Genomic DNA, 15,492 nt, shown 5'->3' with positions numbered 1-15,492 from the left:
TCAGAAATAGACAATTTTTCACTAGTCAACATAGGAGTATTTACCGGCTTACAATCTCCCGTACCAGCTCGTTTAAGTATATCCGAGGCATATTTATCTTGAGTAAGAAGAAGTCCATCACACACCTTCCTGACTTCTATTCCCAGAAAGTAATGCAAGTCACCCAAATCCTTGAGTGCAAAATCTTGGTTGAGATGACGTAACGGAGCTGAACATGCTTCTTGAGATGAACTTGCCACAATTATATCATCAACATAAACCAATAAAAACATAGTAACATTTTTACTATTGAAATAGAACGGCGAGGTGTCAGCCTTCGATGCCTTGAAACCAAGATCAAACAATTTCAGACTTAGACGAGAATACCATGCCCTTGGCGCCTGCTTTAAGCCATACAAAGCCTTGTCCAATTTGCACACATAATTAGGCAAGGCCTTATCTTCATATCCAGGTGGTTGTCTCATGTAAACTTCCTCTTCGAAGTACCCATGGAGGAAGGCATTCTGAACATCTAGCTGTCTTAAGCACCACCCTTTCGAAACAACAATAGAGAGAACAACTCTAATGGTTGCTGATTTATTAACAGGATTAAACATATCTTCATAATCTATACCATATCTCTGCTTAAAACCCTTAGCAATAATACGAGCTTTATATCTATCAAGGCTGCCATCTGCTTTGCATTTGATCTTATAGACCCATTTGCAATCAATAATATCTCTACCCTTTTGTGGTGGAATAAGGTGCCAGGTTTTATTCTTAACCAAAGCGTCATATTCTATATCCATAGCATGCTTCCAATTCTATTCATATAAAGCTTCAAGGACATTATGTGGTTCACCAGTATAAGTAAAACCACCAAAATAAATTGTGCCATCAGTATATACCTTAGATTTGCGTATACCCGCTTGTAGTCTGGTGCGTTGCCGAGCCGATGAAGCATCTCTCGTTGTTGTTGTAGTAGACGGCGGCGCACCATCCGCGGACGATCCCCCCTGGCGCCGGGTGGATCTCCTATCGCACCAGCTACAGGCGGGTTGGACCCGTCGGAAGGATTCAGCAGTTGTGTCTCCTGGTGCGTGGTGCAAGAGGTTGGACAGCCACAGGCTCGGACGGAGCGGTGTCGGTGGCGACGGGAGCTGGAGGACACGTCGCGCCTGGTGAGAGGTCACAAGGGGCCCCAGGCCGATACGGCACGGGAACAGAAGTACTGGCGCCCGGGAGAGATCCATCATTGTTGTTGTCGGCCGGATCAGCTTCAAGAGTCATGCCAAGGTCCGATCCTCATGGTATTCCATCAATGTTTGCTGGATTTTATCCCTGAAAATTGCCATCGCCTTCAAATAACACGTTATATTTAGTTAGTTGATCACCTACTAATTCACCCCCAACCGTGTGTGGATTGAGAAGGGAACTAGGTAGAAGAAGGATCTCAAAACGGAGTCGAGCGCACACATTTGGATGAAGTTTAGCGAAAGGAAAAAATCTGTTCATCAAAGATCACATCTCTTGAGATATAGACATGACCAGTAGTTGGTTCAAGACACTTAAACCCCTTGTGTAGGTTACTGTATCCCAAGAACACACATTCTTTGGAGCGAAATTGGAGTTTGCGGGTATTAAAAGGACACAAGTTAGGCTAGCAGGAGCACCCAAAAACTCTCAAGGACGAGTAGTCGGGCTAGACCTGAAACAAACGCTCCGTGGGTATGTCATATTGGACAACCTTAGTAGGAGTTCTATTTATAAGAAAAGTTGCTGCAAGAAAGGCTTCATCTCAGAATTTTAAGGGTATAAATGCATGAGCTAGAAGGGAAAGACCAACTTCAACTATATGTCTATGCTTTCGCTCTGCTAATCCGTTCTGTTGATGTGCATGAGAACATGACACATGATGAGTAGTTCCTACTTTGGTAAAGAAAGAATGAAGTTTCTCATGTTCACCTCCCCAATCGGTTTGCATGGTGATAATCTTCCTATCAAACAAGCGCTCAACAAGGCTTTGAAATTCATGGAGATTTTGGAAAACTTCAAATTTAAATTGCAAGAGATAAATCCAAGTAAATTTTCTATAATCATCGATAAAGCTCACATAATATTTGTATCTCCCAACGGAATCAGGTGCAGCCCCCATACATCAGAGAAAACAAGTTCCAACGGATGACTAGACACACTAGAGGTTGGGTAAGGTAGTTGATGACTTTTGGCTTGTTGGCAAGCATCACAAACCGACCCTTTATTAGACTCAAAAGAACATGGACGATCAAATTTCCTAACAACCTTTTCAACTATAGGAGATGTAGGGTGCTCGAGACGACTACGCCATCTAGATAGAGATGGCTTTATTACTCCAAAAGATTGCTTCTCAGATGATGTGGGAGGAAGAGGATAGAGACCCTTGCTGCATCTTCCTTTAAGTAAAATGTTCCTCGTGTCCTTGTCCTTTACCAAGAAGAAATTGGGATGAAATTCAAGGAAAACATTGTTATCGGTGGTAAGGCGATGAACGGAAACAAGATCTTTTTGAGCATTAGGAACATGTAGAATATTATTTAATTCAAGATTACGATTCAGGGTATGAATAGTAGATTGACCAACATAACTAATATCCATACCTACACTGCTTGCAGTGTGAACTTGGTCACTCCCAGTGTACTTGTTTCGGAATGATAGCTTCTCTAACTCTCCTGTGATGTGATCAGTAGCTCCTGTGTCGGTGTACCAATTTGTGTCCACTGTGTAGGATGATGTCGCTGCAGCCACAAGCTTTGCATCTGGCACATAATTTTCATCATACTTGTGCCAACATCTATCGGCTATGTGGCCCTTCTTGAAACAGACTTGGCGGGGGCGAACATCACCACTGGAGTTGTTGTTGAAGCCGGCGCGGTTCTTGGAGAAGTTGCCACCTCCCTGACGAGGCGGGTTGTTGCTGCTGTTGGAGCCACGGCCACGACTAGAGCCGCGACCACCGCAGTTCACCGACGACCCTGACTGTCCTCCCTCCTGGAGAAGACCAAGTCGAGTCTCAAAGCTGAGCATCTGGGAGTAGAGTTCTCCCAGCGAGATTGATTCTCGCCGAGCAACCAAGACAGACACCAATAGGGTGAACTCTTGGTCCAGCCCCGTGAGTATGTGCTCAACGATCTCTTCTTCTTCAAGCGGTCTTCCTGCAGCTGCCATATTGTCGATGAGCCCCTTCATCTTGCCAAAATATTCGGCTGTTGTCATGCTGCCCTTTTTCGCAGTTGATAGGGCGATGCGAAGATTTACCGCGCGAGCTCTAGTCTGCGCAGCAAACATCCCCTCGATGGTTGTCTAAGCTTTTGTCGCCGTCTTGCTATTGGCGATGTTGACAAGGATGTCCCTGGACACCGACGTGAGGAGAAGGCCGAGGACTTGCTGATCCACGGCATCCCACTCCTCAAAGGCGGGATTGGGATTCTTGTTCCCATCTTTATCTTCAATCTCCTTGACAGGTGCTTGTGAGGTGACCCTCAAGTTTGGCACTGCGAACTGCAGCATGCACCTGAGCTCTCTAGAGGGCATGATTTGCCTTGGTGAGTTTCTCGGAGACACCGCTTCCGAGCATTGTGTTGGATGGAATTGCCGATGAGCTGGCCATTGGAAGGTGGAGGTTTTAGGAGTAGATTGAATCTAGGCTCTGATGACCATGAAAGTTAATCAGAGGTGCGGAGGTAGTTTTAGGTTAAAGTGCTACACCCATGCCATGCGCACCCTGCATGTTAATATAGGGATGGAACAGCCCCATCCGTAACTTACAGATAAGTTACAATCATCATCTTTGGTTTACAAGTAAATAATCTTAACAGCCTTCTATCTACAAGACCAAGGATAGATATTCTAAATGTAACAATACATATCACGTATGCTAACCAAACTCTATTTCTCACAATTTGAGCCGAGTCTACACCCATTAGATGAAAATCGTAACCTTGACCCTTCCAAATTGCTTCTTCCTGTTAAATTCATGCACGTGCCTACCTATCTACTTGTCTCGTCTCAGTATCCATGCATGTGGATGCGTGGTTGCACATGACCTCTTTCTAATATCTCATATTCACGACACCATCGACTGCCACATCCTGGTTTGCTGGCCATCTCACTCCCACTACCCTCAATATTTCCTCTCTAACCTTTGAATCGCCACCTTGTGGCTGTTGCTATTGCCTTGAAGTTGCTCCACCACGGGATCGATCGCTCTAATGTCGGATCCAACCACTACTTGCCCTCTCTGTCTCCAACTGTATGCTAAAAAATTATGTGTACGAAGTTATACATATGTGCATAAATAGAAAGTTATAGGAATTAAAACTTTCCAAAAATGAAAAGGTCGAGGCGGAAAGTGAGGAGGGCTATCGAGAATTGAGGGCTAGCGACCGCATGCGTGTGCCCGTTAGCTTTGCCCAGCTACAGTCCCCTGGAGTCACTACCTTTTGGAGAAACAAATCCATTTGGCAACCTAAACTATCCCTCGTTTGATTTTCCTCATCTAGCCACAAAACAAGATAGTCTACACTCTAAACTTTACAATACCACACAAATTATATCCCTAGCTAGTTTTGACTATGGTTTCATGTGATGTGGCAGTAGGCTCCACATGTTTTGATGTGGCAGTAGGTTCCACATGTTTGGTACCCTGATAGGTGGCAGTGGGTCCATATGTCACTTTCCTTTGGAGTATCATATCTGGTCTTCTAGTGAATTCGCGATCCGTGTACTGAATGTTAACGCTTGAAAATGATAACGATCTCTTCAAAAATGTTGACGGCGTACAGCATGCCCACGTGCGCCAAATCGACCGTGAATGGCATGATGAAGTGGTTTCCTCAGTTTCTGTTGGGACGCGAGTGTGCAGTGCTGGATTCTCTGGCTCTGGTCCATTTGGCTATATCCATCCAGCAATCTTCGATATAGCCAAGCCGTAGAGAGACCCATGGAGACGAGGACAAAACAGCAACCACAAGCCACTAGTACCTAACCCCCCAGGCAAAGGCATTCTGCTGCTGAGCCACGTCTTGGTTTGGCTTCCGACCTTCCCGGTTCCCGCCATGGCGGCTCCCCACGTCCTGGCCCTGCCCTTCCCTGCGCAGGGCCACATCATCCCTCTGATGCAGCTCTCCCACCGTCTCGTCGAGCACGGCATCGAGGTCACCTTCGTCAACACCGAGGCCAACCACACGCTCGTGCTCGACGCCATGGCGGCGAACGGAGCTGGCTGTCCGTCGCTCGACGGCATACGCCTGGTGGGCGTCCCGGACGGGCTGGCAGAAGGCGACGACCGCAAGGACCTCGGCAAGCTCGTGGACGCACTCTCGCAGCACATGCCGTGCTACCTTGAGGAGCTCGTCGGGAGGATTGAGGCGTCCGGGGGCACAAAGATCAGTTGGCTCGTTGCCGACGAGGGCATGGGGTGGGCGTTCGAGGTCGCCAAGAAGCTCGGCATCAGGGCCGCCTGCTTCTGGACCGGGTCGGCGGCATTTCTCGCCTCGATGTTAAGAATTCCGCAGCTGATACAGGACGGCGTCATCGACGAGAAAGGTGTCAGGCGAGAGCTGAACAATTAGTAAAACCGCCAAAAGAAGAATTTCTGACAAACAGTAGTCGATTTTTATTTATGATGACTTGCGTTCTGATTCGTGGTTCTTGGACAAGCGCAGGCTGGCCAAAGCGACAGGAGACGTTCCAGTTCGCGCCCGGGATGCCGCCGCTCCACACGTCACATCTGTCGTGGAACAATGCCGGCGCGCCGAAGGACCAACCGGCCATCTTCCAGCTGGTGGTCCGGAACAACGAGGCGAAGGACCTCGCCGAGGTCACCGTCTGCAACTCGTTCGGAGACGCCGAGCCGGCCGCGTTCAAGCTGTACCCCGACATTCTGCCCGTCGGCCCCCTGTTCGCCGACGTGCAGTTCAAGAAGCCGGTCGGGCAATTCCTGCCCGAGGACGCCAGATGCCTCGAGTGGCTCGACGCGTGGCCCGATCGCTCAGTCGTGTACGTGGCGTTCGGCAGCTTCACCGTCTTCAACCCGCACCAGTTCGAGGAGCTCGCGCTGGGGCTGGAGCTCACCGGCCGGCCGTTCCTGTGGGTTGTGCGGCCCGACTTCGTCGCCGGCCTGAGCAAGCCGTGGCTCGACGAGTTCCAGCGCCGCGTCGGCGATTCGGGTTTGATCGTGAGCTGGTGCCCCCAGCAACAGGTATGTTCCACGCCCTACTTGCTGTGTTGTGCTCGCGCACATCATAATCTATTGCTAAGAGGATTGTGATGCGTAGCAGGTGTTGGCTCACCGTGCGGTGGCGTGCTTCGTATCGCACTGCGGGTGGAACTCGACAATGGAGGGTGTCAGGAATGGGGTGCCGTTCCTGTGCTGGCCATACTTCACGGACCAGTTCCAGAACGAAAGCTACATCTGCAACGTGTGGAGGACTGGCCTGGCGGTGGTGCGGGGCGCGGACGGCGTCGTGACGAAGGAGGAGCTGAGCGGCAAGGTGGAGCGAGTCATCGGTGACGAAGGCATCAGGGAGAGGGTGGGCGCGCTCAGGGACGCGGCGCGCAGGAGCATCGCCGAGGGCGGGTCCTCGCACGAGAACTTCAAGAAGTTCGTGGAGCTCCTCATCATTCCTTGAGGAATGAGAGTTGGCACTATGCTTTCTTCTCCAGTTCTTTCTCCTCCAACAAAAAGAGAGCACGGTTTCCATTTCTTTGGTGGGCTGAATTGAAGCACTAGTTCCATCCTAAATGAGCCGATTGTGTACGTTCCATCCCTAAGTGGGCCATCCGGATACTTCATGGGCTGCATGTTGCTGATCGTGTCAGTGTGTCAGGTAGATTGGTTTAAACAAAGAGAAACCTGACTGCTCTTATTTCCTTGTTCCGTTCATCGTCCTTCGACAATCATTATTGGTCAGTAAACAAACCTCCCCTGATATGCGTATCTTCTTTTCCTTTTTTTTATCTACGTGCCGACGAACAGCATTGGGCTGTTCTTGTCGATCAATCTTGCACTTTTGTTCCTTTGCTGCTTGTCTTTATACTCAGCAAGCTCAAACCACTACCGCACCACAGCGCAAGTTCCTTTCCCACCTTATCTCTCATGGCGGCAACTCGCGTCCTGGTGCTGCCTTACCCCGCGCAGGGCCATGTCATCCCTATGATGGAGCTCTCCCACAGCCTCGTCGAGCACGGTGTCAAGGTCACCTTCGTCAACACCGAGCTGAACCACGGCCTCATCCTTGGCGCCTTGGCGAGCAGGGACAGCGTGCTCGGCGGTGTCGACATGGTGTCGGTGCCCGACGGCCTGGGCTGCGGCGAAGACCGGAAGGACCTCGCCCGTCTCACCGACTCGTTCTCGAAGGTCATGCCCGTCGAGCTGGGGAAGCTCGTTGCCAGGATCAATGCTGATGCGCGGGGGCGCGGGAGGATCACCTGGTTGGTCGCCGACGTGAACATGGCGTGGGCCTTTCCCGTGGCGAAGAGGCTCGGCCTCCGGGCCGCCGGGTTCTGCCCGTCGTCGGCCGCGATGTTCGCGACAAGGATCAGAATTCCGGAGATGATCAGCGATGGCATCCTTGACGACAGGGGCTGGCCGAGGCGGCGCGGCACGTTCCAGCTGGCTCCGGCGATGCCACCCATCGACACGTCGGAGTTCTCGTGGAACCGCGCCGGCGACACCAGGGGCCAGCCGGTCATCTTCCAGTTGATCCTCCGGAACAACGCGGCCACGCACCTCGCCGAGGCCATCGTGTGCAACACCATCCAGGAGCTGGAGCCCGGAGCCCTCGCGCTGTTCCCCAGCGTCCTTCCCGTGGGCCCGCTCTCCTCCGACAAGCCGGTGGGAAGCTTCTGGACCGAGGACGCCTCCTGCGCGGCGTGGCTGGACGCGCAGCCGGCCAACTCCGTCGTGTACGTGGCGTTCGGCAGCTTCGCCGCCTACGACACCGCGCAGCTCGTGGAGCTGGCCGAAGGGCTCGCGCTGACCTCCCGGCCTTTCCTGTGGGTGGTCAGGCCGGGGTCGGCGGGCGAGGAGCTCCTCGACCGGCTCCGCCGCCGCGCCGCGCCGCGCGGGCGCGTGGTGAGCTGGTGCCCGCAGCGGCGCGTGCTGGCGCACCCCGCGGTCGCCTGCTTCCTGACGCACTGCGGCTGGAACTCGACGATGGAGGCCGTGGCCAACGGCGTGCCGCTCCTGTGCTGGCCATACTTCACCGACCAGTTCCTGAACCAGAGCTACATCTGCGACGTGTGGAGGACGGGGATCAAGGTGCCGCGGCCGGCCGGCGGCGGGACGACGACGGGGCTCGTGGGAAGGGACGTGGTGCGGGGGAAGGTGGAGGAGCTGCTCGGCGACGCGGGGACGAAGGCGAGGGCGCTCGCGCTACGGGACCTCGCCCGGCGGGCCGTCGGCGAGGACGGGTCGTCGCGCCGGAATCTCGAACGATTCGTGGACCTCGTGAAAGGATCTGCGACCTGATTGGGCTGATAATTTGAGGCGAAACGGTGATTGTGGATAAGCCCGACGATTCTCAGGATTGCGGACACTTGAACCGTGAGATACTCTTTTTGATGGAGTAAAAGTCGGCCCGCGCAAATAGCATAGATAGCTAGCTTCTTTTTATGCTACATTTGGGTATTTTTCATAATTTTGTCCTTGATCTCCTATCGTTCCTGGAAATGATCTGAAATGGTGACTTGAATTGTTGATATTTTTCCGCCATAGCCTTGAAGCAATGCTGGCAAGTTAACGTATATAATGACAACTTTTACTCCTTGTTTCCCAAAAGCCAAAAGGTGGTTCCGTAATCGCATATCTTGTATAGTCACCCCATCCCAAATTACTATTCGTTTTGACTTTTCTAGATATATAATTTTTTATTATGTATCTAGACATGAGTATATGTAGTCAAAGTTGTATTTTAACTTGTCAAGTGCATTATTGTAATTACTACGTGGGGCGTGATTGTCAAAACACAACTTTGACCAATAATTTTAGTTGCGATATTTGTTACATCAAGCAAAAAAATGGATATTGTGAAACTATTTTTCATACAAAACTATTTATTGTTGGATTTATTCAGGGTTTATTCTTGGATAAAATACAATTAATCAATAAATTACAAAGGTCCATTTCAATACTAAGAGTGAAGTGTATATGCGGTAGCATGCAGAATTTAAAATCATGCGGTTGCTGGTGGGAATAGTGTGCATGTCACGGAAGCCATAAGGTGCATGCAAATGCGTTAACGTTAGCAGCCTTGGAGTTATTTGGTGCATGTTGCACAAGTGAAAAGCCACGCGGTGCTTGGTGACTTTGTGTCTTCATGCGTTGCAAGAAAGGTACTTTGACCTCAGAAAAGAGACGAAATACACTTCTTTTTTTAGTTGCTACATTCGATCTGCATCCTCATCCCAGCGCTCCCGTGCACTAGTGTTGGGAGGGCAGGTCTCCGGAACCTCCATCTTCTGCGACTTCTGCATCGAAAGTGAAGGCGAATAAAGTTTTTAGGGAGCGCATCTGCACGACTGCTCGCTGCGCACCTCTTCTTCCTTAAGGCGCAATTGCACGGCGAACATCTGCACAGCATCGACTTTGATCGACTACATCGAATAGGCTCGAAATGTCGAGTAACAACGCATCCGGTGCCCCACCACTAGCCCGTTGTAGGGTACTCTCATGAACTTTCTGGTTAATTATTTGTTTTCTATTATTTCCATCACATGCTTTATGTTCATTGCTATAGACACAAATGTTTATGCTCCTATTTATACTATCGTTCATGTCATGTTTTATTTAATATTTGGAATTAAAATGAACCGTAAAATGCCTCTTATTCCAACATTTATACCATTTTCAAACATCAAACCTCAATATGCAAAAGATAATTTACAGTCTAAATTTTAAATGATTGACTCAACATCGAAACGTCACTTAGTTGGAGCACTCTAAAAAATACCGATCCACTGCTAGGCTCTATAATCTATACAGACAGGATGTGTTTCAAATTATTACGACCTGGACGCGCCACGCACCGGGACGAAGTTTTGTCTGGCAGTACTAAAAAACGATGCCGTTGCATCGATGAAGTTGCTCTTTTAAATACGAATCAACGAGACGAGCCTTCACTAAAGAATGAGCCGGCGATCGAGGTTCGGATCCGGCGATCCCGCTGCTGGATGTGGCCATCAGCCATCTTCGCACCAACCGAGCCAGCGTCCATAGACTCATCACGCTCAATTCACAGGCTAACCATTACCGGTAGCCGCACGGATGACTCCAAGGCAAGCACGCAACAGCCTCCATGGCGGCGGCTCCTCCCCATCCCCGTGTCCTGATGCTTCCGTTATCTGCGCAGGGCCATGTCATGCCCCTCATGGAGCTGTCTCACCGGCTCGCCGAGCATGGCATCGAGGTCTACTTCGTTAACACGGACTTCAACCATGCCCGCATCATCAGGGCCATGGAAGGAGGAGAAGGAAACCAGACCGGACGGGTCCCTGCCGGTATCCACATGGTCTCCTTCCCTGATGGCATGGGCCCCGACGCCGACCGCTCCAACATCGGCAAGCTCGCCGAGGGCCTGCCGCCAGCGATGCTCGGCGCGTCGAGGAGCTGATCGGGTCCGAGCAGATCAGGTGGATGGTGGTCAACGTGCCCATGACCTGGGCACTGGAGCTGGCCGCCACGGTGGGGGTGCGCGTTGCCTTGTTTCTGCCGTTCTCGTCGGCCGCCTTCGCGCTGAGGCTGCACACTCCTAAGATGATCGAGGACGGCGTCATCGACGAAAATGGTGAGACATGATGGACGACGTGTGATTCTAAAGTACCATCTTGCAATCATAGCGTTAGCATCAAACGACATGCTTGGTGATTGCACAGAGAACGTAGAAAGGAACGAGAGGATCAAGTTGAGCCCCAAGATGCCGGTTGTTGAAGCGGCCGAGCTCCCCTGGAGCAGCGTCGGCAAGACCCCAGAGGCACGGAGGGCCATCTTCCAGACGTGACCAAGACCAGCACGGCAATGGCGCTCGCCGACAGCATAGTCTCAAACACCTTCCAGGAGATCGAGTCCGGGGCGTTGGCCCTCATCCAGAAGGCGGTGCTGGCCGTCGGCCCGCTTGAGGCGCCCAATTCCACGCCGGCGGCCGGCCATTTCTGGCCCGACGACCCGACCTGCTTCACCTGGCTCGACGCGCAGGCACCCGGCTCCGTCGTCTACGTGGCGTTCGGGAGCCTGGCGGTCTTCGACGCGACGCGGCTCCAAGAGCTCGCCGACGGGCTGGCGCTAACCGGCCGGCCGTTCCTGTGGGTGGTCCGGCCGAACTCCGCCGGCGACGGCTGGGTCGACGAGATCAGGCGCCGAGTCGGCGGCACGGGGCTGGTCGTCGGCTGGGTGGCCAGCAGCGCGTGCTCGCACACCCGTCGGTGGCCTGCTTCGTGACGCACTGCGGGTGGAACTCGATGATGGAAGGGGCGAGGCACGGCGTGCCGTTCCTGTGCTGGCCCCGCTTCGGCGACCAGTTCTGCAACCGGAGCTACGCCTGCGACGTGTGGCGCTCTGGCGCGGAGCTCCGCGCCGATGAGCGGGGCGTCGTCGCGAAGGAGGAGGTCAGGGACAAGCTGGAGCGGCTGCTCGGCAACGAGGGGATCAGGGCGAGGGCGCTGCTGCTGAAGAGCGCGGCGCGCGCGAGCGTCGCCGGTGGAGGGTCCTCGCATCAGAATCTGCTCAGATTTGTGAATCTCCTGAGAGAACAGTAGGTGTGTGTCGTTTGGATGCCAGAGCTAATGAAGGCGCCGCCAGCCGACGGGCGATGAGACGCCGACGATGAGCGCTCGGCACGCTTGCTCTGGCAAGTCAGTAGTGAGTTACTAGACTCTAGCCCATTAGGCCATGAACTGGGTTAGACCGTTAGAGTCTAGTGAAGTTATGGGTTGTTGGACTGGGTCTTAGGGCCTTATTAAATTTGGCCCGCGACTGGTCTTCTCCATGTAAAACAGCCCGAGAGGCCTGAGCCCAATACAAAAACGACAAGCTCGGAGAGCAGAAAAGGATTTGGAAAATAATATCGCCGTGACGCTGTTTGTCGGGATTTCATCATGGCTGCTATGAATCCTCTTGAAAAACACTGAACGGAGGAGAGGGCAGCGGAAGAAGAAAAAAGTCCCTTCCCAAAATGTTCTGAACCTTGTCCTGGAAATCCATAGAAGATGTTGTGTATTTTCAATGTCAGTCGCTATTGGAGTGTTTCTTTTTTTTTATGAATCACATTTCGACCCTATTTGGCAGGGCTTCACCGGCGGCTTCTCCATCGGCTTCTGGTGAAGCCCTGCCAAAGAGCACCCCAAAACAGCTTCGCCATCTAAGCTCCCGCGAAACTCGCTCTCTGGAGCCTTCCGACGGAGAGGAAGCCGAAAAAAGGGATTCCCCGCGTCTTCAACCCCACCTCCCAAGATCCTTGGCAAAATGCCCCCGCCCGAGCGGTGCTCGTCAATGGCGCTTGCCGGGGAAGCGCGGCGGCGGTGGAGATACGGTGCGCGGTGTAGAAAGAGCACAACGGGGAAGTAGTATGGAGAAGGAAGGCGAGGGCCAGGCGTAGCCTTGTGCCTGAGCGCACCCGCTCGCTCCATCAACCACTAGTGTGGCCGCGTGGCCCGGCGTGGGTGCGAGCTGGGGGCAGCGATGAAGGAGTAGCAGTAGCATCCAGCTGAGAGAATGGAACTGCTGCGGCGAATTAGCAGTAGCAGCACCCGGGCAGGCGAGTCACAATGAAAGCGGATCAGGAGTAAGGAACAGAGCCTGGTGTGAAGGACGAGGACGGGATAAGGCACGAAAAAAGAAGAGAAAAAATGGAGAGAAAAAAAGAAAAGGGAAAAGATAATTATTGATTTAATCATATATTTACTAATAAATTTTATTTCAAATGAAATAACATATAAATTATTGGTTAATTATATATATCAACCTACTCATTATTGGTTAATCTAATTTCTATTCATTATTTTTTTCATTTCATACGAGAAATCACATTATAATTGAGGGCAAACATATACTCAAGTGTACATCCAAATCACATAGCTAAGGGTATATAGGATATTTGATCCCTCCCAGCCATTCCTAAAGATACAAGAGGAACTGTTTTGCCAAACACTCTCCAAAACGGCTTCAGCTTTACCAGAGAAGTCGCTCCACCGGAGCAGCCACAGTAGTTTCAGCCACAGCCACATCCCTGTCAAACAAGCCCTTCGTATGTTACTTTATTTTGCTCATTAAATTTGCTTTCTGTGGCCAGCAACCAGCATCATTTTTTTAGAAAGCTACTAGCTGTCAAGTTGGCAGAATTTAGCCGTTACACAACGGCAAGTCGACAGCCTGAATATGCTGCTATACAGTATACAGCCAATCTGTCGTACAGTTCAACATGACTTAATTTTTTCGGCTGTCGCCGCGCAAAGATACGAATGACTGACCAAGTCCAGCACCACTAGTACACTCCGGCTGATGCAAGGCATGAGCATGACGAATCCGCCTTCATATTCCGTAAGCATCCCGGCCACAAGGAATAGCGCCGTCGCAAGCGACACGATCTCTCTGTGCCTCTCATTTGTGACCCTGTAGCCAGTAGCCGTATAGGCGTATACCCACTCCGACGCAATCACGCAAGAGCTGCATCCATGGCGGCGTCACCTCCTCGGCCTCGTGTCATGGTGCTGCCCTTCCCTGCACAGGGCCACGTCATGCCGCTCATGGAGCTGTCGCACCGCCTCGTCGAGCACGGCCTCGAGGTCGTCTTCGTGAACACGGACTTCAACCACGCCCGCATCCTCGCGGCCTTGGCAGGGGCGACGATCCCTGGCGGCGGCGCGATCGACCTGGTCTCCTTCCCCGACGGCATGGGCCCCGACGGCGACCGCACGGACATCGGCAAGCTGCTCCAAGGCTTGCCGGCGGCGATGCTCGGCGGCCTGGAGGAGACGATCAGGTCCAGGAAGATAAGGTGGGTGGTGGCTGACGTGTCCATGAGCTTTGTGCTGGAGCTGGTCCCCACGGTGGGCGTGCGCGTCGCCTTGTTCTCCACTTTCTCGGCCGCCAACTTCGCGCTGCGGCTGCAAGTTCCCAAGATGATAGAGGATGGCATCATCGACGAAACAGGTAAGAGCAAGCAAAAAATGAACCCCTAGAAAAACAATTCAGTTTAGCTTTTTAAATTTTTAATTTAGAAAAATCAGGTTCTGAATCTCAAGGGCATGGTTTACATCTGCAGGGAGTATGAAAAGGAATGAGAGGATCCAGCTGAACCCCAAGATGCCGGCCATCGACGCCACCGAGCTTCCCTGGATCAGCCTTGGCAAGAGCCCGGAGTCACGCAGAGCCATGATTCAGACCGTCCTCAAGAACAACCCAACATTCAGGCTCGCCGAAACCATCGTCTGCAACACGTTCCGGGAGATCGAGTCCGCGGCGCTGCCCCTCCTACCCATACCGGCGCTGGCCATCGGCCCGTTGGAGGCGCCCAAGTCGACTTCGGCGGGCGGCCATTTCTGGGCCGAAGACGAGATCTGCCTCCCCTGGCTCGACGCGCAGGCTCCCGGCTCAGTCGTCTACGTGGCGTTCGGGAGCCTCACTGTGTTCGACGCGGAACGGCTCCAGGAGCTCGCCGACGGGCTGGTGCTCGCCGGGCGGCCGTTCCTGTGGGTGGTCCGGCCGAACTTCGCCGCCGACGGCGTCGGGGAGGGCTGGCTCGACGAGTTCCGGCGCCGCGTCGCCGGCAAGGGGCTCGTCGTCGGCTGGGCTCCCCAGCAGCGCGTGCTCTCGCACCCCTCGGTCGCGTGCTTCGTGTCGCACTGCGGGTGGAACTCGACCATGGAAGGGGTGCGGCACGGCGTGCCGTTCCTGTGCTGGCCCTACTTCGCCGACCAGTTCCTGAACCAGAGCTACATCTGCGACCTGTGGGGCATTGGCTTGAGGATCCGCGCCGACGAGCGGGGCATCGTCACCAAGGAGGAGATCAGGGGCAAGGTGGCGCGGCTGCTCCGGGACGAGGAGATCAGGGCGAGGGCGCTGTCCTTGCAGGGAGCGTCGTGCGCCAGCGTCGCGGACGGAGGCGCCTCGCATCAGGATCTGCTCAAGCTTGTGAACCTGCTAAGAGAAGATTAGACTTCAGCATGTCAGGAAATTTTGAGACGTTCAGAGGGAAATTTTTAGATATACATTTGTTGCAGAGCCGTAAGAAGAAAGGAGCATTGTTTAGGGGCGTTTTCTTCCACTGACTTATTTTTAGCACGTGTCACATCGAATGTTTAGATACTAATTAGGAGTATTAAACGTAGACTATTTACAAAACCCATTACATAAGACGAATCTAAACGGCGAGATGAATCTATTAAGCCTAATTAAGCCTAATTAATCCATTATTAGCAAATGTTTACTGTAGCAACACGTTGTCAAATCATGGACTAATTAGGCTTAATAGATTCGTCTCA

At 52.5% G+C, this 15,492-nt stretch overlaps 3 protein-coding genes and 1 pseudogene across 4 annotated transcripts; all 4 read left to right on the top strand.

The window, feature by feature from the left end:
* Positions 1–4,951: 4,951 nt before the first annotated feature.
* LOC117836398 (UDP-glycosyltransferase 83A1) lies at positions 4,952–6,884 on the top strand. Of its 2 annotated transcripts, none has more exons than XM_072291118.1 (3): positions 4,952–5,562; positions 5,682–6,217; positions 6,294–6,884. In XM_072291118.1, the coding sequence occupies exons 1-3, from the start codon at positions 5,073–5,075 to the stop codon at positions 6,645–6,647; spliced, it is 1,380 nt and encodes a 459-aa protein (XP_072147219.1). In that variant the 5' UTR covers positions 4,952–5,072; the 3' UTR covers positions 6,648–6,884. The 2 variants fall into 2 exon arrangements, with proteins under 2 accessions (XP_072147219.1, XP_034571701.2); XM_034715810.2 differs by having other exon boundaries at positions 4,957–5,562; positions 6,297–6,884.
* Positions 6,885–7,096: 212 nt separating this feature from the next.
* Positions 7,097–8,782, top strand: LOC140221467 (UDP-glycosyltransferase 83A1-like). Its single transcript, XM_072291119.1, has one exon. It carries the CDS (start codon positions 7,115–7,117, stop codon positions 8,486–8,488), a length of 1,374 nt encoding a protein of 457 aa, XP_072147220.1. The 5' UTR covers positions 7,097–7,114; the 3' UTR covers positions 8,489–8,782.
* Positions 8,783–9,995: 1,213 nt separating this feature from the next.
* On the top strand, positions 9,996–12,482 carry LOC117839873 (UDP-glycosyltransferase 83A1-like; annotated as a pseudogene).
* A 976-nt stretch (positions 12,483–13,458) lies between these two features.
* Positions 13,459–15,259, top strand: LOC117839872 (UDP-glycosyltransferase 83A1). The gene is made up of 2 exons (XM_034720304.2): positions 13,459–14,161; positions 14,274–15,259. Exons 1-2 carry the CDS (start codon positions 13,684–13,686, stop codon positions 15,164–15,166), a joined length of 1,371 nt encoding a protein of 456 aa, XP_034576195.1. The 5' UTR covers positions 13,459–13,683; the 3' UTR covers positions 15,167–15,259.
* Positions 15,260–15,492: the final 233 nt, after the last annotated feature.

Source organism: Setaria viridis, chromosome 9 (assembly GCF_005286985.2).
Source record: "Setaria viridis chromosome 9, Setaria_viridis_v4.0, whole genome shotgun sequence".
NCBI classification, from domain to species: Eukaryota; Viridiplantae; Streptophyta; class Magnoliopsida; order Poales; family Poaceae; genus Setaria; species Setaria viridis.
This window is presented reverse-complemented; position numbering and strand designations above follow the sequence as displayed.

Bases quoted from the DNA above. Each gene is read 5' to 3' on its own strand.
- LOC117836398 (XM_072291118.1), top strand. From the start codon at position 5,073: ATGGCGGCTCCCCACGTCCTGGCCCTGCCCTTCCCTGCGCAGGGCCAC. The intron at 5,563-5,681 runs GTGTCAGGCGAG...GGACAAGCGCAG, and splicing joins CGGCGTCATCGACGAGAAAG to GCTGGCCAAAGCGACAGGAG. The intron at 6,218-6,293 runs GTATGTTCCACG...TGTGATGCGTAG, and splicing joins GCTGGTGCCCCCAGCAACAG to CAGGTGTTGGCTCACCGTGC.
- LOC140221467 (XM_072291119.1), top strand. From the start codon at position 7,115: ATGGCGGCAACTCGCGTCCTGGTGCTGCCTTACCCCGCGCAGGGCCAT.
- LOC117839872 (XM_034720304.2), top strand. From the start codon at position 13,684: ATGGCGGCGTCACCTCCTCGGCCTCGTGTCATGGTGCTGCCCTTCCCT. The intron at 14,162-14,273 runs GTAAGAGCAAGC...TTACATCTGCAG, and splicing joins TGGCATCATCGACGAAACAG to GGAGTATGAAAAGGAATGAG.